The sequence below is a fragment of the Lepidochelys olivacea genome (genome assembly GCF_965140295.1).
Source record: "Lepidochelys olivacea isolate rLepOli2 genome assembly, chromosome: 2".
Classification (NCBI taxonomy): Eukaryota; Metazoa; Chordata; order Testudines; family Cheloniidae; genus Lepidochelys; species Lepidochelys olivacea.
In genome coordinates this window covers 233,762,685-233,789,107 of record NC_140412.1, presented here as the reverse complement: position 1 = coordinate 233,789,107, position 26,423 = coordinate 233,762,685, and the positions used below count along the sequence as shown (strand labels likewise).

Sequence of the window (26,423 nt, the reverse complement as noted above, 5' to 3'; positions counted from 1 at the left end):
AAATTTACCCTTTTGCTGCTCAATTGTGCTCCAGAATTTGTTTGCATTTGTTTTTTGAAATGTTGCTTGCTAGCCTGCACGGCTGCAAAAATACATCTTTAAAATTTGAACTGATACAGTGACACCTCACTGAATCTGCAGGAAGCCTAAAATGATAGTCCTGAAGTGTAACCTAACCCATTCATCCCAATAAGGATGGCAGGATTTTCACAACTGGAGAATCTGGCATCCCTTCCCTCCCCTAAGATGCCAATGAATTTTTTTTCACCTGCAGAATGTGTCATTTTGTAGGGACAGGTGCTAAAGGTTTTGTTTTCCATCTCCTTGGCCTACCAAAACCTGCCTCCAACTGCCCCTTGCTCTCCAACTTTCCTCACAAGAAGGAGTTAATTAGATTCTAGTGTGCAGAAGCAGAGTTGAAGTCAAGCTTGCAGTCAGGAAGCTGGAGAACCAAAAGTATAGGCTAGTGAGCTGAATAGCCTGGAAAATACCACATCAGCTGAGGCCTAGAAAATGAGCTTCTAAAACCAGCTACAATTTTCCCCTGTCCCTTGTGTTCATGTTCAGTAGAACCTCAGAGTTACAAAACCAGATTTACAAATTGACTGGTCAGCCACACTCATTTGGAACCGGAAGTACGCAATCAGGCGATAGCAGCAGAGACAAAAATAAATAAATACGGAAATACAGTACAGTACTATGTTAAACTACTAAAAACAAAGTTTAAAAAAGATTTCACAAGTAAGGAAACTGTTTCTGTGCTTGTTTCATTCAAATTAAGATGGTTAAAAGCAGCATTTTTCTTCTGCATAGTAAAGTTTCAAAGCTGCATTACGTCAAGGTTCAATTGTAAACTTTTGAAAGAACCATAACTTTTTGTTGAGTTACGAACATTTCAGAATTACGAACAACCTCCATTCCCGAGGTGTTCGTAACACTGGGTTTCTATTATATGTGGTTCTGAGCCAGACCACCTAGAAAACATGTTGAAAATACCCATCCTCTGATAGAATCTACTGAAATAAATTGACGAATTATGAATCAGTATTTTTCAACAAGTCATAGTTGTGCATGTCTGTATGCAAATTGGGAAATAAAAAGTATTTCATAGTGGTAGAATAAATTAGTGTCATTGCAGAACAGGGCCCCATAATTTATGAGGCCCTATCCATAATGAGCATCCCACTCAAAGAGGATTATTCATCTTAATTTAGGGTCTGTCTACACCACAGCAGAACAGTTACAGCGCTGCAACTGTGCCACTGTAGTGCAGATGCTTCCTTCATTGATGGAAGGGGTTTTTCCCATCAATAGAGTTAATCCACCTCTCAGAGAGGCAGAAGATACGATAACAGAAGAATTCTTCCAAAGACCTAGCCACATCTACGCTGGTGGTTAGGTCAACCTAGCTATAGCGTTCAGGGTGTGAAATTTTGTACTGCTCTGAACCACACAGTTAAGTTGATCTAATTTTTAAGTGTAGACCAGACCTTAGATTGTCATGTTCAATAGCCATGTTGCTAAACACAGATGAGCTAAGCTGCGTGAAGTAAATGGCCCTGGTGAAGATGGTAAGGTCTGTTAGGGATAATTAGTGGAGCACTCAAGCTTCTACCAGGTCTGATTACCAGAGTGTTTTTAGTTAGTTTGGAGTTAGTGAAGCGATTATTAGATTTCTGACTTTCATAGTCAGTCTTCCAAGCAGCAGAAAGGGAGGAAAATGCATACAGAAATTGATTTGGTCAGAGATAAGCTAGGGTATCCATTCCAAGGTGTCTTGGGTCAACTTCCCTTTTAGTAGAGTCATTGGCTCATTCCTGGTGAATACAAATAGATAAATATGACGGTGATGGAGGGAAAAATATATGCATCAGAGGGCTTTCTTGCTTAGTGACCATTCTAAGAGGTTTACCAATTCTCAGCTTGTCTGCGTGATTTACTCATTATGAAGTGGCAAAGTGAGGGCAGAGGTCAAGACCCAGGAAAGGACAATTTATTTCTGGAAATCAGAGTACCATTATAGTAAATATTTTAGTAAGTTTCATTAAATACACCACTAGCACATGGAAAAGTCAAACCTGAACAGCACTCCTAAGAAGAGATCTCACTCAACCAAGATGAAAAGGAAAAGCCCATGCTGTACAGAGGGAGAGATCTGTGTAGATTGGTGGTGAAAGAGAAGAAAGAACAAGACAACATGAGCGGAAGGAAAAATATAAACAGTAGCAAAACAGGTCAGATCTTTATTAACGAACAGCATGTTGCCCCTTCAGTGCCCTGTGAATGTAGAATGCATTTGATAAAACTCCACTTGTTCTGACCCTCTGGGCATACATTACATATCATACCTTACTATCAAAGGCACAGATCTACAAATCTTTACTTGTATAACTAGTCAATCACATGACCAGCCAATGGAACTACTCACCTGAATAAGGAGTTTCATGAAAGTAAGGGTTTGCAGGACTCAGGCTGAAGTTTCCCATAAAGCAGTAAACAATGTGATTGTATGTGAAGGATTAACTTGCAAGGTTTCCACAGGAAACACTTTACTTATTTCTTTTTTAAATGGAAACACCTGAATTGGTTTCCCTAGTGGAAATGGACTAACTTTGAGAGATGATTAAAATAAAGAAAAAAGGTTTCACAACAAATGTTAAAGTCGTTTCTGTTTTGCAGGGTTAAAGCTGACCTCCTCCACTCCTTTTTTCCCCAAAGTTTTTGTTGTTGTTGCTTTTAGTAAAATCATTTAAATTATTTGTGAAATCATCATTGAAATTTCTCATTTACGGAAACCCAGGTTTTTAAGCAAAGAAGCAGCTTCCATGGAGTTTCTGCAATTTTGAGGTCCACTTTTTGCTAAAAGTTTCATTTGTGAAAAGCCTTTTTCCAGGAAAAACTTTAAAACACTTTATCCAGCACCACTGGTTTCACATGATTGCTATCAACTCTTACCAAAAAGAGATTATGTAAATGAAAATGGTAGATGATTTATGGAAGGTAAGTAATTAAGGAAATATTGTAATGCAGTATTTTGTTACATAGGTACAATACGATAGAAGATGGATTTTAGTCAGTAACGCCACTAATCCAAAAACCTATGCAAAAGTTTCCATTAACATGAGTTGGGGGCATGGGTGGGGAGAAGGGACGTATGACATGCTGCACTTCTAAGGAGATTCTCTCTCAACACCTTTACTGAGGCTTTGTCTACGCTGGCAAGTTTCTGCACAGCAATGCAGGTTTCTGCATTTTAACTCCCAAGGTGTACACACTGCCAAGCCATTTAGTGTGCAGAAACTGCACAGTCGCAGCGCTGTAAAAAACACCCTGATGAGAGGCATACAACTTTCTGAGCCGGGGCTACACCCTTGTCGATTATAGCACTGCAACTGGCCTCTGGGAGGTGTCCCACAATGCCTGTTCTCACCTGTCTGGTCATCAGTTTGAACTCTACTGCCCTGCCCTCAGGTGACCAACCGGGAGCCCCACCCTTTAAATTCCTTGGGAATTTTTAAAGTCCCCTTTCTGTTTTCTTGGTGACGCATGCAGTGGTGTCAGCGCATCTTTCCAGGTGACCATGCCTGCTCCACGCACCAGAAGATCACCTGCTTGGAGCAATGCCAAGCTGCTGGACCTCATCAGCATTTGGGGAGAGGAGGCTGTCCAGTCCCAGCTGTGCTCCCGCCATAGGAATTATGATACCTTCGGACAGATTTCACGATGTATGATAGAAAGGGTCCATGACCGGGACACATTGCAGCGTAGGGCAAAAGTGAAGGAGCTGTGGAACGCCTACCACAAGGCACGAGAGGCAAAACGCTGCTTCACTGCTACGCCCAAGAACTGCCAGTTCTACAAAGAGCTGGACGCGATAGTCCGTGGCGACCCCACTTCCACTGCGAAGGCCCCTGTAGATACTTCATTGGCTCAAGTGCCAGTCAATAGTGGACCGAGCCAGGAGGAGGAAATTTTGGACCAAGAGTGGGATGGGGACCCAGAGGCAGAGGATGACTCGGAGACCAGAGATGCATGCAGCCAGGAGCTCTTCTCTACCCTGGAGGAGGCTAGCCAGTCATAAGAAGATAAGAATGGCCATACTGGGTCAGAACAACAGACCATCCAGTCCAGTATCCTGTCTACTGACAGTGGCCAGTGCCAGGTGCCCCCGAGGGAGTGAACTTAACAAGTAATGATCCAGCGATCTATCTCCTGCCATCCATCTCCACCCTGACAAACAGAGGCTAGGAACACCATTCCTTACCCATCCTGGCTAATAGCCATTAATAGACTTAACCTCCATGAATTTATCCAGTTCTCTTTTAAACCCTGTTATAGTCCTCGCCTTCACAACCTCCTCAGGCAAGGAGTTCCACAGGTTGACTGTGCGCTGTGCGAAGAACCTCCTTTTATTTGTTTTAAACCTGCTACCCATTAATTTCATTTGGTGGCCCCTAGTTCTTATACTATAGGAACAAGTAAATAACTTTTCCTTATTCACTTTCTCCATACAACTCATGATTTTATATACCTCTATCATATCCCCCCTTAGTCTCCTCTTTTCCAAGCTGAAAAGTCCTAGCTTCTTTAATTTCTCCTCATATGGGACCCGTTCCAAACCCCTAATCACTTCAATTGCCCTTTTCTGAACCTTTTCTAATGCCAGTATATCTTTTTTGAGATGAGGAGACCACATCTGTACGCAGTATTCAAGATGTGGGCGTACCATTGATTTATATAAGGGCAGTAAGATATTCTCCATCTTATTCTCTATCCCCTTTTTAATGATTCCTAACATCCCATTTGCTTTTTTGACTGCCGCTGCACACTGCATCAACTTCTTCAGAGAACTATCCACAATAACTCCAAGGGGGGGAGGGATAGCTCAGTGGTTTGAGCATTGGCCTGCTAAACCCAGGGTTATGAGTTCAAACCTTGAGGGGGCCATTTAGGGATCTGGGCCAAAAATTGGGGATTCGCCCTGCTTTGAGCAGGGGGTTGGACTAGATGACCTTATGAGGTCCCTTCCAACTCTGATATTCTATGATTCGAAGATCTTTCTCCTGATTAGTTGTAGCTAAATTAGCCCCCCATCATATTGCATGTATAGTTGGGGTTATTTTTTCCAATGTGCATTACCCTACATTTATCCACATTAAATTTCATTTGCCATTTTGTTGCCCAGTCACTTAGTTTTGAGAGATCTTTTTGAAGTTCTTCATAGTCTGTTTTGGTCTTGACTATCTTGAGCAGTTTAGTATCATCTGCAAACTTTGCCACCTCACTGTTTACCCCTTTCTCCAGATCATTTATGAATAGGCTGGGTCCTAGGACTGACCCTTGGAGAACACCACTAGTTACCCCTCTCCATTCTGAAAATTTACCATTTATTCCTACCCTTTGTTCCCCGTCTTTTAACCAATTCTTAATCCATGAAAGGATCTTCCCTCTTATCCCATGACAACTTAATTTACGTAAGAGCCTTTGGTGAGGGACCTTGTCAAAGGCTTTCTGGAAATCTAAGTACACTATGTCCACTGGATCCCCCTTGTCCACATGTTTGTTGACCCCTTCAGAGGACTCTAATGGATTAGTAAGACATGATTTCCCTTTACAGAAACCATGTTGACTTTTCCCTAACAATTTACGTTCTTCTATGTGTCTGACAATTTTATTCTTTACTATTGTTTCCACTAATTTGCCCGGTACTGACGTTAGACTTAGCGGTCTGTAATTGCCGGGATCACCTCTAGAGCCCTTTTTAAATATTGGCATTACATTAGTCACAGCTGTCAGAGCTTGGCAAAGCGCGAAGAGGAGAGGAGGCTCCTGTAAGTGGTTTTGATTTTGGGAATCACTGAAGTGAGTTGTTGCATGCAGGAGGGTTGCAGAAAGCAGACTTGTGTCTGTATGATGCGTGTACCACCACATGCCTAGTCTGAGCAGCAGAACAGGGTGTTGACTGACTCCCTCACTTCAAGGGAATCACCCTCAGAGACCTCCAGGAAACACTCATGGGATACTAGGCAACCACTGCTGCAGGTTCTTTGGCAGAGTTGCTTTGTTACTTGCACCATTAAGTGTAACTTTCCCATGCCACTCTGCCATCACAAGGGGGGAAGAGGAGGGAAAGGCGACTATTGCTGCACAGAGGCAAGCCACATAAGGGCCAGGGCAGAAGCTGCAGTCTTGGAGAAGACCCTCCCTCTGCTCACGCTCCTCACAGCCTGTGGAAAATGTGGGGACAGTAATGATTATAAGGCCCCCTCTACAGTGCTGACTCTCCCCAAGAGCCACGTGCCCATTGTACAGTACAGTCCTGGAACGCTAATTTTCCCTGTTGTTACTCACCATTTTGGGGGCCTTATGGCTCATGTGTGCTTGCCTGGGGTCAGCCAGTCAGTGATCGGTATGTGAATAGTGGCTGTATTTTAAATCACTGAATCAGTGGTTTGTGTGTTGCAAACAATACTGCTTCAGTAAAATGTTGCATTTTGGCTTCACAGATATGACCTTGGGAGCCCAGCCTCCCCCTTTGTTATTGCCGGCTGAATGGCTAAGCAGAATTAAAAAGCGGCCACGAAGAACTAAAGAGGTCTTTCTTTGTGATGTCATGATGCACTCTGCAGCGAAAAAACAAGAATTGAAGGAGTGGCAGGACAGTGAGAAGAGGGACCGAAAGGAGAACAAAGCGCGCCAGAATGAAGCCATGGAGCGTCTCAAACATTATGCAGCGCCAAGTGGTCATGCTCCAGGTGCTACTAGCACTGTAAACCGAGCAGCTCCGTACCTACCCTCCCCTGCAGCTACTGTCGAAAACTTTCCCATTCGCCCCCCAAACACTGCCAACACTCTTATCAACCTCCTAGCTCCAGTCTGTACCCGCTGTATTCCATTCCTCCCCCGTCACAGTCCAGCACTGCGGACTCCCAGTACCCACTGCACTCAACACCTATCCCTGTGCAGTTTAGCCCTGCTGAAGTACAGTACCTGCTACACTGTGCTTCAAAGGAGACAGTTGGATACAATACCTGGACATACACAAATCTTTAACGTCCCGGGACCCCACCTCCTCCTGGGACCCTCCATTCCCCCTTCCCCAATCCCCCTCAGCGTTGATATGTTTTTTTTTATTGTCTCTCCTTCAGTAGTTGTTTTTTAAAAAAAAGAATTGTTTTGGTTTGAAAGCCATCTTTATTCCATTAATTGAAAGCAAAAAGAGCCCTGCAAAGCAACAGGCTATTTTCTTAAACCTTCAATGTTCATTGTCTGCACCAATCACAATCACCTCCTAGCATTACAAGCACTGCGCTCCCGAGCATAGCAACAAATATTAATGGCTTTCAGCTTCAAATTGCTGCCATAAGGCATCCCTGAGCCTTATGGCCCCGAACTGAGCCCCTCTAATAGCCCTGATCTCTGGCTGTTCAAATTCAGCCTCCATCTGTGGATGCCTCAGTGGTCCAGCCCTGAATGAAGCTTTCACCCTTCCCCTCACAAATATTATGAGAGTATGGCATGCGGCTATACGCATAGGAATACTGTAATCTGATGGGTCCAACCTCCCATATAGGCAGCACCAGCGGGCTTTTAAATGGCCAAAAGCACACTCAACAGTCATTCTGCACTTGCTCAGCCTGTTGTTGAACCACTCCTTGCTGCTGTCAAGTTGCCCCATGTATGGCTTCATAAGCCACGGCATTAAGGGGTAGGCAGGGTCTCCCAGGATCACAATAGGCATTTCGACTTCCCCTACAGTGATCTTCTAGTCTGGGAAGAAAGTCCCTGCTTGCAGCTTCTTGAACAGACCAGTGTTCCGAAAGATGTGTGCGTCATGCACCTTTCCGGACCAGCCTCAGTTAATGTCTGTGAAACGTCCACAGTGATCTACAAGCACCTGGAGAACCATTTTAGAAATACCCCTTACGAATAATGTACTCAGTGGCTAGGTGGTCTAGTGCCAAAATTGGAATGTGCGTGCCATCTATCGCCCCTCTGCAGGGAAGCCCATTTGTGCAACGCCATCTACACTGTCACGCACATTGCTCAGAGTCACGGGCTTTCGGAGCAGGATGTGATTAATGGCCCTGCACACTTCCGTTAACATGAGTCCAATGGTCAACCTTCCCACTCCGAACTGGTTAGCGACCGATCGGTAGCAATCTGGAGTAGCCAGCTTCCACAATGCAATCACCACGCGCTTCTCCAACAGCACGGCATCTCTCATTCTCATGTTCTTACACCGCAGGGCTGGGACGAGCTCATCACACAGTCCCATGAATGTGGCGCTCTCATCCAAAAGTTCTGCAGCCACTGTTTGTCACCCAAGACATGCATGACGATGTGATCCCACCACTCAGTGCTTGTTTCCCAAGCTCAAAAGCGGTGTTCCACTGTGGTCAGCACCTCTATGAATACCACAAGCAATCTCGTGTCGTAGCTACTATACATGGCGAGATCAATGTCAAACTGCTCTTGCCTTTGTATTTTAAGGAATAACTCTACCACCATTCGTGACACGTTAGTGACAGCAAGCAGCATTTTCGTCAACAGTGCAGGATCCATTCCTGCAGACCGAAGAGGCAGAGCAGAGCGCGCAGTATACAAGCTATTGAAAGTTGGGGACAAATGCGTACGGAAGCACATGAATTGCTAGGTTATGAAGCAATGCATCATGGTGCATTGGGACAGGTCCGAGAATGCCCCGCGACCCCCTCCACCTTCCCACAACTCTTAGCAGCAGAAGAGGAAGAGCTGCTCTGTGGGTTAGGTGCACAGAGTTCACCGCTCTAAAGTGCCACATTGCGCAGGCAGCTGACAGTGTGAACACACAACAGCGGTTTCCCTACAGCACTGTCTGAGCGGTGCTGTTAACTGCCAGCACTGTAACTACGTCAGTGTAGACATACCCTGAGATTAGAGATGTGATCTCCCTCCCTTTACTTCCCCCCCGCAAAAAATCATAAGTATAATTTAGTTTTACATTTTTCTCTCTTTAAAGTCTTTTTTAGTAGACATAAACAGTATATGCAAATTACTTAGCTTATATGTATACTTTCCATCCCAAATTGTATTTTTCCCAGCAAAACACATTTATACATTCCAGAAACCATTCCTACATTCTATGCACTTTTTTCATGAAGGACAACTGATTCATATTGTCAAACAGTGGCAAACAAAGTAAGATCATTTAAAAAGATATTTGCTTTTAGTTAAAAAAGATTTTAAAATAATCACACTACTTAAAATAAGTAAAGTATTTAATAAGCACAATCATAAACATGTTATGTTAGAACATTATGATTCTGAAAAAATGGACATTCGACATCATTCTAGCCTGTCCTCACCGTGCACTGGAGAGGAACTGCAACATAATACACAGAACATACTCTTCTGTAATTCCTAATATTTAGGCATAAATACTCATGTTGGTTTTAAAAAACATGAAAAGGCACTATTTTTTTAAACTTAACATAAACCAGGAAAGATAGCAGAAATTATGCTTTCACAGGGTCAATTACTTCATTGCTTTACTTCTCAGTTTGCTTCCAAACATCTGTGATCTAATGCACACTATGGAACTTCAAGGGCATTTCCAGATGTGTTGGAATGCTAACTCAACATATTCTCAAAGCACTCTGGCTGGATTACAGAAAAAAAACAAAAGCATCTGATCAAGAAGATCATGAAGTTAGTATCACTCTAATCTTTTGAGGAACTCCAAAAATCACACTAACATATTGGGTTGGGAGGATTACTTACATTTAGAGGGGTAGGTTTTGTTTCTGAATTACTCAGATACTATCTAATTAATTATAGCATTTATTTTTTGCCCTCTCCCCAACCTCTTATCTCCAACCTTACATTTTCCTTCCCATCTTCCTTGAATTTTGTAAATTTCTATCCTAGCTTCATCCCTAGTACAGCCCATCATCCATCATACTACTCCAGACAGATTGTAATCCCAATTTAGCAAATCTTTAATAAAAATGAACAAAAGATTAACAGTATGGTCCCATCTACACGAATACCCTTTTGCACAGCCAAATAGATAGAGAAATGCTTTTTTGCAAATGCAAAGCAACATGAAAATACCACAATTAAAAGGACAAAACTGAAAACTCACACAGCAGTGACGGCTCCTGCCTGTTGGGGCTGGGCCTGGCTCCCCAAACCAGGATTTGCAACCTGGTGCATGGTGCCACAGCCATTCAGATATGGCCCAGCTGGCCCTCTCTCATGGTGCAGGGGAAGGAGAGGAACAAGGGAGAGCAGTGGTGTCCAAATTTGAATAAGTATTGTTGCAACCTGCTGGGAAAGATAACTCACACAAATTTGGCCCAGCCATCCCCCGCAACATGACAGAGGGTTGGTTGAGCCAAACTTGAGCGGTGCTGCAATCCCAAGTGGCAGGTTGCAACACCCAGGGCAGGACACAATCCCCCTGTCCCTTGGGGACAGAACCCAATCTCCAGAGGGACAGATATGGATAAAAAAACCAAAAGGGTATAAAAAGAATTTCAGGAACCAGGGTAAACTTAAACCACAACATTCTACCCCATAAGCCTCACCTACCACTTCTCAGGCTTGCTAGCAGGAAACAACACATAAAATGATCTTTGATATTTACAAACCAATGTAAAATTCGTGCCTGGTATGTAACCACCCCCTGGAACAGCTACAGCAATGGTTCCCAAATTGTGGGCCGCGGCCCCAAAGGTAAGCCACGATAGTCCCAGGTGGTACATTGGAGTTGGGGCTGGCATGGGGGGGCCCTGCCCCCCCAAACTGTGTACGTTGGCGGAGTGGTGACCGGCAATGTCCCTGCCCAGGGCCAGAGAAGCCCAGCACCCCAGTGGGCATCAGAGGGCAAAGCAGAGCCACTGGGCGGCAGGAAAGGAAGAGGGGCTGGACCCAAGATGCAGCAGCTCCCAGGGCAGCTGGAGGAGGCTGGAGGGTTTACGGTTGTTCCCACTCCGAGCTGCGGCACCCAGTGATCCATGGCTCCGGGGTCTCCTGGAGTGCTGGCCCCGCTGCTACCCCCAGGGATTGGGACTCATGGTGGGTGACTGGGATCATCAAGGTAGCAGTTGGGCCCATCCTGAGCCTCTGCATGGCACTGGTAGTCCCCGAGCCCTTTCCTTGTTCCTGGGCAGGAGGTGCCTGTGAGGCACGCCAGGGTGCTGGGTAGGTGACTGGGGCATGGCTGCCAGGTGACCAACTCACCTGGCGGGCAGTGATCGATCCAGCGGGGATCAATTTATCGCATCTAGTCTAGATGCGATAAATCAATCCCCGAGCACTCTCCCATCAACTCCTGTACTCCAGCGCCGCAAGAGGCACAGGCAGAGTCGACAGGGGTGCGGCAGCAGTCAACTCACGGCGGTGAAGACACCATGGTAAGTCGATCTAAGTACGTCAACTTCAGCTACGTTATTCACGTAGCTGAAGTTACGTAACTTAGATCAATCCCCCACCCCTAGTGTAGACCAGGGCTAAGAAGCAGCCACACAGGAATTGTTTCTGGGGACGTCACTACTACAAGGGACTCTCAGTTGTCAAGGGGATTACTACAGAAGATTGTTGGTGTCTTTTCCCCCAGAGAGAAGAATTTAAAACTTAAAGAATCTATTGTCAGCTCTGTGCTCAAATAATCATCTCTTGATACTAACAAACTTGCTAATCACCACACATTTTCTACTGGGGAAAATATAATTGAAAAGGCTGTAGCAAGTAACTCATGAGAACGTAAGAATGGCCATACTGGGTCAGACCAACGTCCATCAAGCCCAGCATCCTGTCCTCTGACTGGGGCACCTGCCATTGGCCACTAAGGGAATGAACAGACAGGTTATCATAAAGTAATCCATGCCCTGTCACCCAATCCCAGCTTCTGGCAAACAGGAGTAGAAAGGAAAACCTGAATACTCCACATATAAAACAGCTTGGCATGTTATGGAGACTGCACCTGGTCTCCATTGTCAAAGATGTCCTCCTGGAAGTGGACAAAGATCAAATACATGCAGATTCTATTAAATCCATAAAATACATTTGATCTCATTGACATATCTGCAGACCCTGGCAGGAACAGACTTACTGTATTTGCACTGAAGTGAATATTTTTCCCCCCACGACGGTCCAAATGCCAGTGTTGACAATGTGTCATCATCCCAACAGCTTCCTCACACAGGCTGTTACTTTGTCAGCCCTCTTATTTGGTGTGTGGATAGAAGGTCATTAGAGAAGGGACACTTTGGGATGCAGTTCAACAGTATGCTGATGATACTCAGTACTGCATTTCTTTCCAGGCAGTGCAGTAGCAAGTTCACAAGACCCAGACTACCAATTTCCCAATATTTAGTTAAGACTGAAGTTTGAAAGTCCTGCTGGATGTAGGAGGAATATTTCCTTATTTAAATTTGAGTGAAAGGTTGGATGAGACCTACCCTCCATAATTAATGTTAAAAGGCTAAGGGAAGCAACCACAGAAGATTGCAGAAATTCATCAACTACTTAGAGAGCTTCTTCGCTTTTTGTTACACAATTTCTCTGCTTAGAGGTTCTGTTGCATTCCTCAGTTACATCTAGATATTCAGATAGCAAGCAGATAAAGCACTCTTCATCCTCTAGGCCCTTTCTTCCCCAAGACCCATCTTCCTTCAAGTTTCACTGGATCTCTCACCAGTTATCCAAGCCTCTACTATCTCCAGAATGGATTACTTTCAATCTGGGACTACACTTCAAGCCTAGCTGAACACTTTATCTGCTTAAAGGTACTTCTCTCAGGCAACATACTGCACTTGTGCTTCAGAGCTAAACTATTTTCTAAATAGTTTCCAGGTGCCACTCAAGATGTTGGTTTATATTTATAAAAGCCCCTTGAGGTTTGAATCCTGTGCATTTTATAGACTACCTCTCTCTCCTTGTGTGGTAGCCATTTAACATTTGCTATTAGCTAGAATACTGAAGTCAACAATCCCTAGACATTTTGTTCAAGGGCTGGGCAGTTTTCATAGTGGGAAAACAATTCACAATATAATTTATTCCCTGTTTTGGTCAACAGTCAGAAAGCCTGCTGACCATTAGAGCACAAAGTAAGGCCGACCTATTAACTCAGTTTTTCTGAGAAGAGAGAGATGAGTGGGGAAGTCTCAGTTGTTGTTTATTAGGTAGAATATTAATGATGACACTACATCAATCTGAATTTTTTATTCGATATTTTAAAGACCGAACAGTTCATGTGCCCAGGTTTTAGCACAGATGCATTATTTAGAAGTCTAGATAAATACTTATATTTACACTGAGATGAACAGATGGGAAAACTCTAGGTTCACAAAAAGTAGCTAAAGCATTAGTAGCTCTTTTTTAGATGTGATAAATAAGGCATATACAAGTTTAAAGATTCTGTTGTGGCTTTAAGAACCAGAGAGTCTCACTTTGAGGCACTGACCAGTGGAGAACCAAGCATTAAAAAATGCACCCAGAGGGAGAAGTGGCACCTACACTTCATTTTGACATGCATCAGATTCAATTCACCAGTCACGGCAGAACTGGGATAGTGCCATTTTCACACCATTTTTGAAATATCTTTCATCACTGGTAGTACACACACTGCACTGGTCCTTGAGCACAAGGGCTGAATTTATGCCTTTCAAGGCCAGCCATTACCTGACCTTATGTGATCTGCCCTGGAGCTAGTTTCTATCCTTTTCAGCCCAAGGATAAAATGTTTTTAAAAGGTTAAGGGTCCACAGTCAGTGGAGCCTTCTCTGCCCTATTTCACTTCCTTTCCACCACTCAGGTGACGCAAAGGAAGCAGAAGTCATTCATGTCAACAGCAGGGATTTTCCAGGGATGAGGCACATGTCTAGGTGGCAGGAAATACACCACTGGTCAACACCACAGGGCCTTAGAGTAGGAGAAGCAGTAATTTCACACACAAAGCTATATATGCAAAAACACGGCATTGCTCTATAGCTACACAGTTTACAAGGAACACCATCAACTTGAGATATAATCCATTTTAAAAATAGTTTGAGGTAGCTTCAGATATTATAATCAATGAGACAATTTAAAAATGTATGATTTTACAGTTACATTTTCCTTCTCTTTTGTTTAAGAAGTTATAGAATCATAGAAGATTGAGGTTGGAAGAGACCTTAGGAGTGCGAAAGGCTCGGGTTTTCTATTATCTGTACAAAGCAAACTGAAAAGAAAAAGTGACTTCTCTATTTGTTACAGTAGCCTTAGGTATTACTTGGAATAACAAAGAAGGTAAAAATGTAGATAAAAGTGTGATGTAATTTGGTGTCCTTTTGAATACTGAAGGAATTTGCTACTACACAGGTACAATCTTGCACTCTAAAATATTTGTAACTTTATTATATCTAATTCAATTTTCTTCCCCATCCCCCCAATTTAGCAAAGCATGTGCTGCTCGTTATTTACATGCCAAATTTCATTTTTCATAATTTGCATTATACTTCACTTTTTCTTTAAAAAAAAAAAAAAAAAGGTGTTAATTCTCAAAGACAGGAAGTATGTTTGCACACATTCTCTCTCATCCCTATGCCCCCCAAAGAGAAAACAAGTAAAGTTTCAGCCTAAAAGTGAATGGTTTGGAAACTGTAAGATTAAGAAAAAAAGAAAGGAGACAGAAGAGACAATAATGGAAATTGTTTTTGCAATTTTAACTATATCTGCAACCACTACAATACTGAAGATTACATTCATATGATCACAACACTAAAACTTGATCCTGATCAACAGGCATAAAAGCCGCATTCCATCAATTTAAAACATGCAGGTAGACTACTCAGCCTGCACACGGATGTCTGCACTGGAGCTGGAAGCAAATCTACAAGCCCAGGTAGACAGACTAGCATTAGCATGCAAAAAACAACTTTGTGGACATTACGGCACTAATGAAGGCTCAGGCTAGTCAACCAAGCTTCAGCCTCCCTTCCCCAACTCCAAGCTCAGGTGGTTAGTGCAAGCCTTCACCAGTGCCACAACATAAATGCAACTATTGTAGAGTGCTAGTGTGAGCCCCACAAACACGTTTGTCTTTCCAGGCTGGAAGACTAACTCCCAGCTGCAGTGTAGACATATGCCATGGAGCCCACTGAAGTCAACAAGGCTCTGTGTGGTTCCAGCCAGCCATTCAATGTTGTAAATTGCATGATCTGCACCAGAGTCTTTAGTATTATTTCCCATTACACCCACAATAGTGTGCAGGTGTTTTCTTTTGGGTTTGTTTTTCTTTTATTATAAAGGATTTCGTGTTGCTGTTTTTCTTTTGCTACCTAAGGAAACGTACACACTACCCAGCTTATATACAGTTCTGAAACAAACATTTGTGGCACATATAATGGGAGCTTGGCACTCATGTTTTTCCTTACTGAAGTTATTCCCTCCGAAGTTTTACTATGAATAAGGGCTAGAGCCCTGGCCATGTTATGGAAGCATTTCAAATAAGGAAACTAATACTATGGTGTTCCTTTAATTCTTACCAAATATTAGAAAGACTACATAATCATTCTGGAATTGGATCCATCCAATAAAACATTTGGCTTTAAATACAATAATGGGAGAACAGACTCTTCCAGAACTAACAAAACGGTAGTACAGACAGTTGAAATCCTTAAGTCACTAAGGCAGATAAGACAATTTTCACCTGCTTTCTTTGTTTAACTTTGTTATTCTCCAACATCTGAGAAGTCTCAATGAATTACATAAAACATGGATAACTTAGTTAAAACTCTGAATGCTTTTTAACACTGTACTGATCAATGTTTTTGAACTTTTCATATCAGGGCTCAAATGCCCCAATCAGGACTGGGGGCTCATTCTGCTTGACATCATACAAAGCACAAAGATATGGCCCCTGCTTCAAAAAGCTTACAATCTAATATTATAAGTGACAGACAAGGAGAGGAAGAAAAACTGTATTTGCTTGTCGTATAAAAATGTGCAATTTTAAAATTATTAGTAGACAAAATAAGTGCCAGCTACCTTCATCTGCCCATCAACTAAGCAATTAGATGATTTCTTAAAAGCATTATGGCAGAAAGAAAAACTTTAGTGCACAGAAACAATGAAACCTAGCCTCCCACCAAATCAGATTTACTTGCCTTATTAGTATTAATGACAATTAACCATGTAAAGCAACTGTGCCTCAGTGGGAGAACATATACCTAAATTTTAATGCTCTTAAATTCTAGTCTATTATTTTAAAGTAAAGAGGTAGCAGGACACAAATAATTGGCCTGTTCAATGTAATACAGCCAGTTTAATTCTGATTTTTTTTTCTAGACAGCTATGCAAGCAGAGGAACGACATTTGACCATCACACTTGCAGATTTAAGGGTTTGCTTTCATAACACACTTCTTATTGTTTACTTTTTGAACTTCGCAAGATTTTTAGTATACAGTTAATCAGTTTCCCCTACTTATCTGGGTCTTTTACACAATACAAGCAGGGACGAGGAAGAGACCACTTTGGAAAGTGTGATTGTAAAACCACAAAAATGGCCAGGAATACTCAGGTGCAGATGTAATACCTGAAGCTAGTTTAACTTTTTTAAAAAAACTGTATTTCAAACTGATGGTGTCCAATTAACATGGAATTATAATAGAAAGTTCAACAAATAATGCTCAATAACATTACTACTAAGCAATTTTGTAGTATTATTTAATAAACAAAGCACCTACCACTCTGGCTGCTCTTTCCTGAGATTCACACTTCCTGCAAAACCAAGGTCCGGTAGGTACTTGAACAATTCCATAGCAAGCTGTTTCAGACAAGATAAAATATTTTAGCAATCATAATACAGTACTACAATACAGTAATACTTTGCTCAATTATAAACTCTTTTCATTAGCAGAGCTTGAAGCACTTTACAGATGGGGTAAGTCTACTTCTATGTGTAAAACAAGTTATGCCTAACACACTGTCAAAACTACCTCTCAAGCCAGTGGTCAAGTACAAGCTAATTAACCTTTAAGTTTATGCAAAATACTTGTTCTGATTAAGTAAAACGAACTACAGTTTACCGTACATTGTGGGGAAAAAAACAAAAATTGTTCAAATATAATAGATGTTTTACATGCAATATGTTTTTCTATTTAATTTAGGATAAAAAGTTAACTTTACAATAACAAAAATCTGTCATTTGTAGTAAGTTATATTTTTGAGAGAAAAGGTAATCATGCTAAAATAGAATATAGTTGGGAAAAAACTGTCACAAAAACCCAACATTTTAATTTCAATAAGATGACTTTTCCTGCACTTGAGTATTGCAGAAAGTATAAGGTATTCTGAAGACTAAATGAAGAAATAATATTTTGTCTGAAGAGGCAAGAGGACCTACAAATATGACAAATCTGAACTGAAGAATATCAAAACTGGATTTAAAGCAACAATACGTTCTAAGGCCCCAATCCCTGAAACATTATACTTATAAATTACTTGCATACATAAGTAGTCCAATCAAGTTCAAAGTAAACTCTTGGGGGAAAGACCATTATAGTCCTGATTCTGAAAGCAGAACTGCAAATGTGAATCCCTATTCCCATATGCAGGGTTTACTAACTACAGAAGGGCTCCATGTAGCTATACACGTCTGCCTGTCCAGATCACCATGCAGAATTGGGGTCTGTATTTGTATGGTGTATAACAAAAGAGGGTCCTAATAGGACCTGTTTATAGTTCAGATTTTAAATATGCAGAACTCAAATTAACAGTTCTCATAGCACCACGAACTGTGTCCTCTTGGAACCTCAAGTACGGGGTGGGAGGGGTGTGGGTGTGTATTTTGTATGCCTTCATACATACAACGAAGTCAAATTATGTTTTCCACAGGAGCAATAATTTTGCATTTGACTTTCTACACTTAAGATCCCCAATGCTGTATGAACCCAGTGGTTTTGCATTTTGCTTAAAGTGTCAGATTTTTTCAAATTCTAAATACGCAGTGAAGTAAAAAGTAGTGATTAAAAAGACACCTGACAAGTTAACATCATTAACTGTAAACAAAGAGGAGGAGGAGTGAAGGGGGATTTCGAACTAGTAAAGTACTCTGAATGCCTTGAGCATTACATTTTAACTTAGAGGGAAAAAAAACAGTACATGCAATGTAAAACATAAACATTGTCTTCTGATATGCAAAACATGAAGTTTAAATCCCACAAAAAAAGTCCAACCACCTACTACGTAAGTCTATTCATATTCAGGTAATAATGAATCAGTTATCAAATTGTCACCTGCACTATTCAAGTATTAAAAACTAAAACATATTGGACATCCCTTTTTTGATTGGTGTATGCTAAAGTTCTGTAATATAGCCACAATAAAGGGAAAACATTTTGCTTTACTGTCCTACCATTAACTAAAATTGGCAAAGACAAGCACAAAGAGAGATACTCCCCCAAATAAAGAAACTCAGCATTGTGACTTGTTTGCATAGTCAAACCAATATACACTACAATGTTTGAAGTTTCAAAATATCATCAGAAGCAGTACAGCAAATCTGACAATCTTCCTGTTGAAGCCCTGTCTCAGCACACACAATTGGAAACTGGCAATAGACAGTGCAGAGGCACATAGCATATGGTATAAAGAAGTGAATGATGGGGCAATTCACGGAGAGGGCTTGGCAAGGCAGGTCCAGATCCATCACAGTTAGGCAGCGTCTAAAGTGGCGTATCTTACATTTCAAATTAGCAAAGTTCCAGACATATTTGTATCTGTATCTTGAACATCACTTCTGTGCATTAACAAATTAAAAGTTTATTGCTCAATACATGACTTCCTTATGCTTACACCTTTTTTATTGCTAGACAAAGTTTCTTCAAAGTTGTTAGGAGCACTTATCTCCTTAGAGAATTAAATCACTGGCAAGTTTTAAAGAAGCTTGTTTTGAACTAGACAAGAGTGAAAACTAGGTATCTGAGAAGTTTGATAAGAAAAAATTATGCCTGGATTTCACAGATAGCCAAATAATTTTAACTCAAACTTCCCAAAAAAGGAAATGTTTAATTCTTAGACTAATAAGTAGTATGAAAATATTCAGCTGCAAAGAGTATTTGGACAGTTATAAAGTCTGTTATAACGGAAGTGCCTCTTCTACCAGTTCCACAATGTCAACTGTCAAGATGTGCACCATTTTTGTTAACATACACTCAAAATATATTACACCTGTAATACAGTAATTCTGCAACCACCACAATAGGATTTGACCTCAAAAACTTAAGAGTATCATCATCAGGTTATATTCCTGAAATTGCATCCTTCCTTCCATATTTGAACTTGAACAGACATGACTGCAATACAGTTATATCCAACTTAAGAGTCTCTGTCTATATTAGGGGCATTTTCCAAAACTTTCCCCATATTGCTAACACTAGTTTAGCTCCAGTAGCAATAGAGATGTTGAGAATCAACACAGAAGGGCTGATACCACCTTTTTCAACACAATCATATGATCCCATCAGAGCACCATATTTAAGACCCTAGGATTCCCAAGGTTACCAACACTTATCAAGCTGAACTAGTGTTAGCAAAGGTAGGATACATATATTGTTTAAAATTTACTCAGTTTGGCATAAGTGACTGCCTTCTCCTTCTGAAAACAAATACTATCTATGTTCTGGTCATTCTTTTTGTATTCTAAACCACATCAAAACAAAAACCCAAAATCCTGATGTAAGCATGACTATAGACAAACTGGGACACCTTTCAACGTCAACTCCACTCTGAAGATAAGGCAACCCTGAATCAAAAACAGACTCACTACACAAGCTACTCTTCAGCCTCCATTCACCTCATGACACCAAGTTCTTTACAAGGGACAATTTCATTCCTTTGCAGTTCTATCTGGATTGCCCCCGCTCTCATTTTATGAGCTGGGAGGTAAGTTTCACAAATACAAGGTATATCTAACCCAATGTAACAAACAATTTCAGGTATTCAGACTAATGATCTGGATATAAGACTTCAGCTTCTCCACTGTTCTAACTTGTTCAACATATTAAAAAAACATCAGAGGACACAGCGTTTATTTTAGATGCAGTCAGCTTGGTGTTGATGGAAAGAGAAACTACTAACCTCTATTACAGTTCCTTATTTCTGCTCTTCATTTAGAAGTTATGATAATTTTGTTCCTTTTCTAGTCAGGTGAAAATACTACAATCCAGTCTCTCCCCCTCCTCCCAAAGAAAAGGCAATGCAATGACAGCAGAAAATAATCACATGTATACACTGTGCACCACAGCCCCTGAGCTGGACACCAACCACTCTCTTTCTCCACTAATCCAACAAATCTAACTCCAGTAAGTAATACCAGTCCCTCCTGCTGCCAAAACCATCACAACAGGAAGTCTCCATATCTACCAGACACTATCAGCCAAATGACATTCAGGGAAGGAGTAAACAAGAGAGTGAGGTAATATATTTTATTGGACCAACTTCTGTTGGTAAGAGAGAAGCATCTGAGCTTACACAGAGCTCTTCTTCCAGAAAAAGAGCTCTGTGTAAGCTTGCGAGCTCGTCTCTTTCTCCAAGAGGTGGTGGTCCAGTAAAAGATATTACCTCACCCCCCTTATCTCTCTAATAGGCTGCAACCAACAGAGCTACAACAACACTGCAAACTTTCAGGGAAAAGAGGCAAGCAGAGGAGGCGATCCTAACAGCCGAGTCTCCCTTTGCAGACTCCTCCCAGCCTCTCCGGTCCTGGCTTCCCTCAAACACGTGTCTAATTAAGGAAGAGGAAATGGGGGTGGTGTATGGGGGGGGGGCACAGCAGCTGATATGGCAGGGGCAGGTATTCGGGGAACCGGAGTGCGGGAGGGAGCTGTTGTGGAAGGAAGAGGCACAAACTGTGTTGGGTGGGGATGGAGGTGTGGGTGTGCAGGTGGGGGAGGTGTGGGTGTGCAGGGCTGGTTTCAGGAAGAAACAGTAAAAGAAGCAGTGGGAAAGCGGGGTTGAGAGGAAGGCAGGCAGGAGGGAGGTTGTGGGGACAGAGGAACGGTGGGCAGGTCAGGAAGGGGTGCAGGGCACAGGGTGTGCGGCAGGGGAGGGTAAGGGGAGGAGGGTCTCAGGTAGGAGAGAGGTGGCAGGAGAAAATCTACAGGCCGGGCCCGGGGGCGGGCACTCACTCACCTTGATGCACTGCGACACTGCAGCCGTGCCCGTCGCAGTATACCAGCGGGTTCTCGGCCCAGCCCCTCTCGTCGGAGCACACGCAGCAGCCGCCGATCATCTCCTTCATGCTATTGGAGAACTCGCCCTCCAGTGACACAGGCAGCAGCAGCGGCTCGCTGGAGACCATCTAAGGGTTAAAAACACCGTCAACACCGCACACAGCAGCGCCCCTGCCTCTCTCCCTCCCCCGGCCGGGGCTCCCCCTCAGGCACTCAGCCGCCGCCACCGCCGCCGCCGCCACAGCAGTGATTTAGGACCCATGTCCGCGGGCTGAGTCTCTCCTCGCCCCCACCCGGGCTGTATCAATCAGTCAGTCACGAACGCACACAGGGGCCGCACACTGAGGACAGCAGTCCACAGGCAGACAGGCAACCCAGCAAGGCCCGCGCGCAGGCGCGCTGTACCTCCCTGTGGAGAAGGCCTGGGTCCGGGCTACCTCGCGGTGCCTCATGGGCCGCCAGTGGAACGTGAGCAACGGCGGAGTTCTGACCCTCCAACGGTTCTAACCAATACCCAGACAGAGCGTGCGCGAGGCAGAGGCCGGCTCAGGGAGGGGAGGGCCGCCCCTCGCCAGCGCGTGCGGGAGAGGGAGGCAGGGAGCGAGCGAGAGCGCGCGCGCGAGCCGGAAGACTCCAGTGTCTCTGCCACCTGATGTGCGAGCTGCCCGGGCTGCGTGGCGGCGCTGCTCCAGCACACAGAGAGCGGCACCTCGGGCCTGCCAGCCTGCCTGGGCCCCTGAGGGACACCCTCCCCCCGCCCGGCCGGCCGGCCCGCCCCCCCACGCCTGACCATTGGAGCAAGGGCCCAACACACCACCGCCTGGCACGCCTAAGTCGGGTGTTATCCCTATTATCTGTGCAATGAGCTGTGTGTAGCCGCAGGCCAGCCACCTTGCAGGAATGTGGGGGGGGGGTTCAGACCTGCCTGTAAAATCTCACAGTGGTGGGGCTCTGGCTAACCGGAGCCGTTTTACACCCCCATCGCGGTGACTGCTGCACTAATACGTACATTCCTGCTCCACCGCCCAGACCCCCTCCAAAATCTTGTTCCTATCTCGTTACTGTCCTCCTAAGTATGACAGCAGGACTCATTCCCACTGCCACCCATCCCACCTCCATGCACGCACTCTGTGCTCTCTTGTTTCTTCCCCCCTCAGCGTGACTAATGAACTAATACATGATAATACAAATAATAAATTATCATTATTAATTCTGGTCGTTTGCCCCCAAAAAGACTTCTGTAATGTGGGTGCACTGCAGGTTGGCAGTTAGTGCCACATTGTGAAAGTGATGTTGAACAGAAGATACAATATGCCAGACACTACCGGCCCTACACAAAAACAGTTCTTGAGCACAACTGTTCTCTAAATTTACTTAAAGGTAGTTTATTCCTTCCCAGATTTGTTTTGTTTTTAATGTAAATTCATTTTCTGTCTCTTTCAAAAAGTGGAGAGAAACTGTGGGAAAGGGGTGGTTGAGGTGGTCAGCAGAGAGAAAAATCCCAGGCTTTTCAATTCTCCATTGTAAGCAGGTATGGCTGTAGCAGAAGAAACTAATTGTGGTGGTGGTTGGGAGTATAGAGAGATTAAACACAGCCCTGCAAAATTCTGTTCCCTCACTTGCCCTAGGGCCAGTAATAATTTTCTTTCTTTTTTTCCCAGTAAAATATCACTGATTTATTTTCATTATCATGCTAAAGGGCAGACAAGTGGAATTTGCACATTGGCCTGGTAAATTTTCATGATGATTTTGTAAGGCTGCCTTAGTAATATTTTGGCGTTTATTTAAACCAATGTTATTAAATTATATGTATTGTTCAAAGTGTTGTTACCTGTACCCAGAAATTGTGAGGTTGGATGTGTTTTATAAATTGATAAATAAATAATAAAACCTTTGCACATATGCATGGTTCGTGAAGAGCAGCTGTGTGGAAGGGGAGGAGGGATGTGCACAACTCTCTAGCCCCTTGGGATATCTGAGTATGCAATGCAGTTTGTGTGCAGGATATCTTAGGTCAGGCTCTTTCTCTCCTACAAAGTTTTAAATGAAATTATTTAGATAGAGGAGGAAGAACTGGGGGGAGGGGGAAAGAAGTGGTGAAGGTCATTTCCTACATAGATAGGCGCTAGCTAAACATTTTGATTAACATAACAGGCCTATTTAAATCTGTAATCTTCTGAAAATTCCTTCAAAAGCATATATAGTAATGTATAGAAATTAGAATTTTGTTCTTAAGAAGAAGCTGCCATAAAAGTTTGGGAATTTAATATAGTTCAGCTTGTGTAAAATCACCCAGTGTCTTCCCTTCAAAACAAAAGAACTATAACAGTTAGAATAAAAGTTAGAATGTAGAACTGTTTACATTACATGACATATTGACAAGACTATTTTGATTGCTTTTTGGGCTTGTAAAATAATCTGAAAATTGCAGGTGCACACCAACTATTTTGTTTGGGAATAAAGGAATTCATATCCTGAAGTTCTAAAAAGCCACAAATTATTTGATACAGTGTCCGAGATCACAGTGTCCGAGGCCTTCTTCATTCCTGTCAGGACAATGACATCTAATTTAAACAGCATCCCTAATTATTTTGTTAAACCTGACAACAATAAAATCATGGTATAAAAGCAAATTTTTCTTAATGTCCCTGATAGGTAATATTAGAAAATAAATATATATGTATTTTTATGATAATATAGTAAACATACTGTGGTTTTGTGAATTAACATATCCATGCTTGAAAAACTTATATTCCAACTAAAAATTAGAAACAATGTTCTCTCCTAGTTTGTTAGCAATTTGGAAGGTTTTCCTAAAAAGGTAACTGTATTTTAAGATACTAATTTTGTAATTTATTCATTTAAAAATAGGTGTTACAATTCATAGATCTTTCTCCACGTAATATTAGTTATCTTAAGATTTGGCCCTTCATAAAACTGAAAGCTGTCACAAAAGAAAATCATAATGCAACACCTGTCAAAGATTTCACGAAGAATATATTTTGTAAAAATTTCACACATTTCAAATAAAAGCATATTTTATATCTATCTATACAATACATTAACACAATGTAATACCACTTCACTATTGATCAATCTGAAACTTTCGTTCTGTAAAAATGCAGTCAAACTTTGATTCTCTAAATTATTTAATAAAAAAATTGCTTATTTTTAATTGATTGTAGTTTAGTTCCTTTGATGGAATGAACATTAGATAGGCTGAAAGAGATTCCATGATCACTACCTTGTGGCAGTGTGCAATATTTGATGGCAAAATTTAGATAACCTCTAGATAGTTCTGTAAAACAATCATTTGAAGGAGATCTTTGAAATGCAAAAGAGAAGAAATGCATAAAATAAGTACTACTTGCAGTACTGCAAGTAGTGTGCCTGTAACAAGCGATGGGATCAGAAAGTAAAATCTTGTCACATATTTTTATGGGTCTAGTGATTAATAAGCATTGACATGATACAGGGGGGTGATTTTCTTTTGGAAAAAGAAGTCAGTCCTTAAAGTGATTTATACACATATATGTGGGATTATAATAATTAAAAAGGAAAATAATTAAATGAATATGAATTAATCATTTACAATTTAGCTTGTGTACAAAGGGTAGATACAATTGTTTTACTAAGAGGTGTCTACAAAACATGAAATTTAACATAGTAAAATGATGAGGAAAAGGGTACAATGTAAGATGATACATTTTTCTCTATTATTTTTATATTTTAAATTTCTCAAATAATTTGTTTATTTTTATCCCCAGAGGTGAATGGGAATTGTACTTACAAACTGGCAATTTTTTAAAAAAAGGTTTAAGATATTATTCAAGAAAACGTTAAACAGTTTATTCAGTGATTAAATGTATTTTTGTGCAATACCCCAGACTCACTGACAAAAAAGAGAAAAGTACTTATATTTTTGATTACCGATTAGCAATTTCCTGTAACAGTTCTAAAATACCACTTTAGAACATTTTCTGTAAATCTTGCTAAACATTCTTAAGGTATACAAAAACACATCCTGTGCTTGCTCAGTGAAAGAAGGGCCTTTCTTCTTTAATCATTTAATTGACAGAAATACTGCATATTAAAAATTAAAGCAGGTGCAATATTCTGAAGATTCCTTAGATATAAAAAATTGAGGAATAGCACACAAAGCAAAGAAATGCCTTCATCCTATATGCTATTTTCAAAAACAAGAGATAAATTTAGGAGTTGTGTTTCTGGACTTCTGGGTAGGAGAATTGGCTTCTTTATAGAAAGTAAGTCTTTCCTAGAAATTTTAGACTGTATTTTTTAATTGAGCCTATATTCAAAGAGCTTTCATCTTTACCTGTGTGCAAAGGGATGTGATGTACAACAAAACACATGTAATTAAAAAGAAGAATAATTACAATAACCTGACATTCAATAGATAGGTTACTATTGTTCATATTTTTCTATTTAAAATACATCAGGAGTTTTGTTTGCCTTCTGTTTATATGTGTTAACATCACAAATAGCCTTAATCAAAATAAATGTTAATCATGGCTATTTGCTTATTCCTAGGAAAGAAGCAGCAAAACGGTCACTCTACACATTGTAGAGAGTATGTGACTTGTGTTCTGACCTTTGCACATAGTGTGTTTTAAATGGCAGATTGGCTTGGATCCAACAAATTTAGCCATGTTCAATTATGAGAGACATAGCATATCTATGAAATCCATATTAAAATATGTATCTAGTCTTTGCTGTATGTTTGCTCATAAGTTATACCACTAAAAAGTATAGTTTTCTATTTTCTTCAATACATGAATACCAATTATCAAACCAGTACATGTTATTCTACAAGTACATTTTTTTAATAATTAAAATGTTTTAATATTAATTCACCTCTTATCTTGTGGGTTATATCTTATACAGTTATAGATTATACAAGTATAGGTAATAATATCTAAGACTGTATCTGATGTATGTGCTGAATATTACGCCTACTCATTTATTGTGTGATTGCCATTTCTGTGATCATAAGTACAGTTTTTAACATTTTAGAATGGCAGTATTATTTCACTGTTCCTTTAAAACTACTGTTTAAAAGCATTAATGTTATTGTTTTTAATTGCACTATCACCTTTGGAGACTTCTGGCAAATTCTATTTAACTAGCAACAATTAATGAAATAGGTGGTTTTCAAGTACTGCTTCTGTTACTAATGTTGACATTTAAATGTTAATTCTAGT

The 26,423-nt window shown here is 41.4% G+C and overlaps 1 protein-coding gene across 3 annotated transcripts in view; it reads right to left on the bottom strand.

Moving 5' to 3' along the window:
• MLLT10 (MLLT10 histone lysine methyltransferase DOT1L cofactor) overlaps positions 1 to 21,664 on the bottom strand; it is a 238,691-nt gene extending 217,027 nt beyond the window's left edge. For all 3 annotated transcript variants that reach the window (XM_084621830.1, XM_084621831.1, XM_084621832.1), the window contains exons 1-3: positions 21,639 to 21,664; positions 21,161 to 21,329; positions 16,714 to 16,793 (exon numbers count right to left, since the gene is read on the bottom strand). In XM_084621830.1, coding sequence (XP_084477956.1) covers positions 16,714 to 16,793; positions 21,161 to 21,329; positions 21,639 to 21,653 — 264 coding nt within the window. In that variant the 5' untranslated portion in view covers positions 21,654 to 21,664. The remainder of the gene's footprint in view (positions 1 to 16,713; positions 16,794 to 21,160; positions 21,330 to 21,638) is intronic.
• Between the last annotated feature and the right edge of the window lie 4,759 nt (positions 21,665 to 26,423).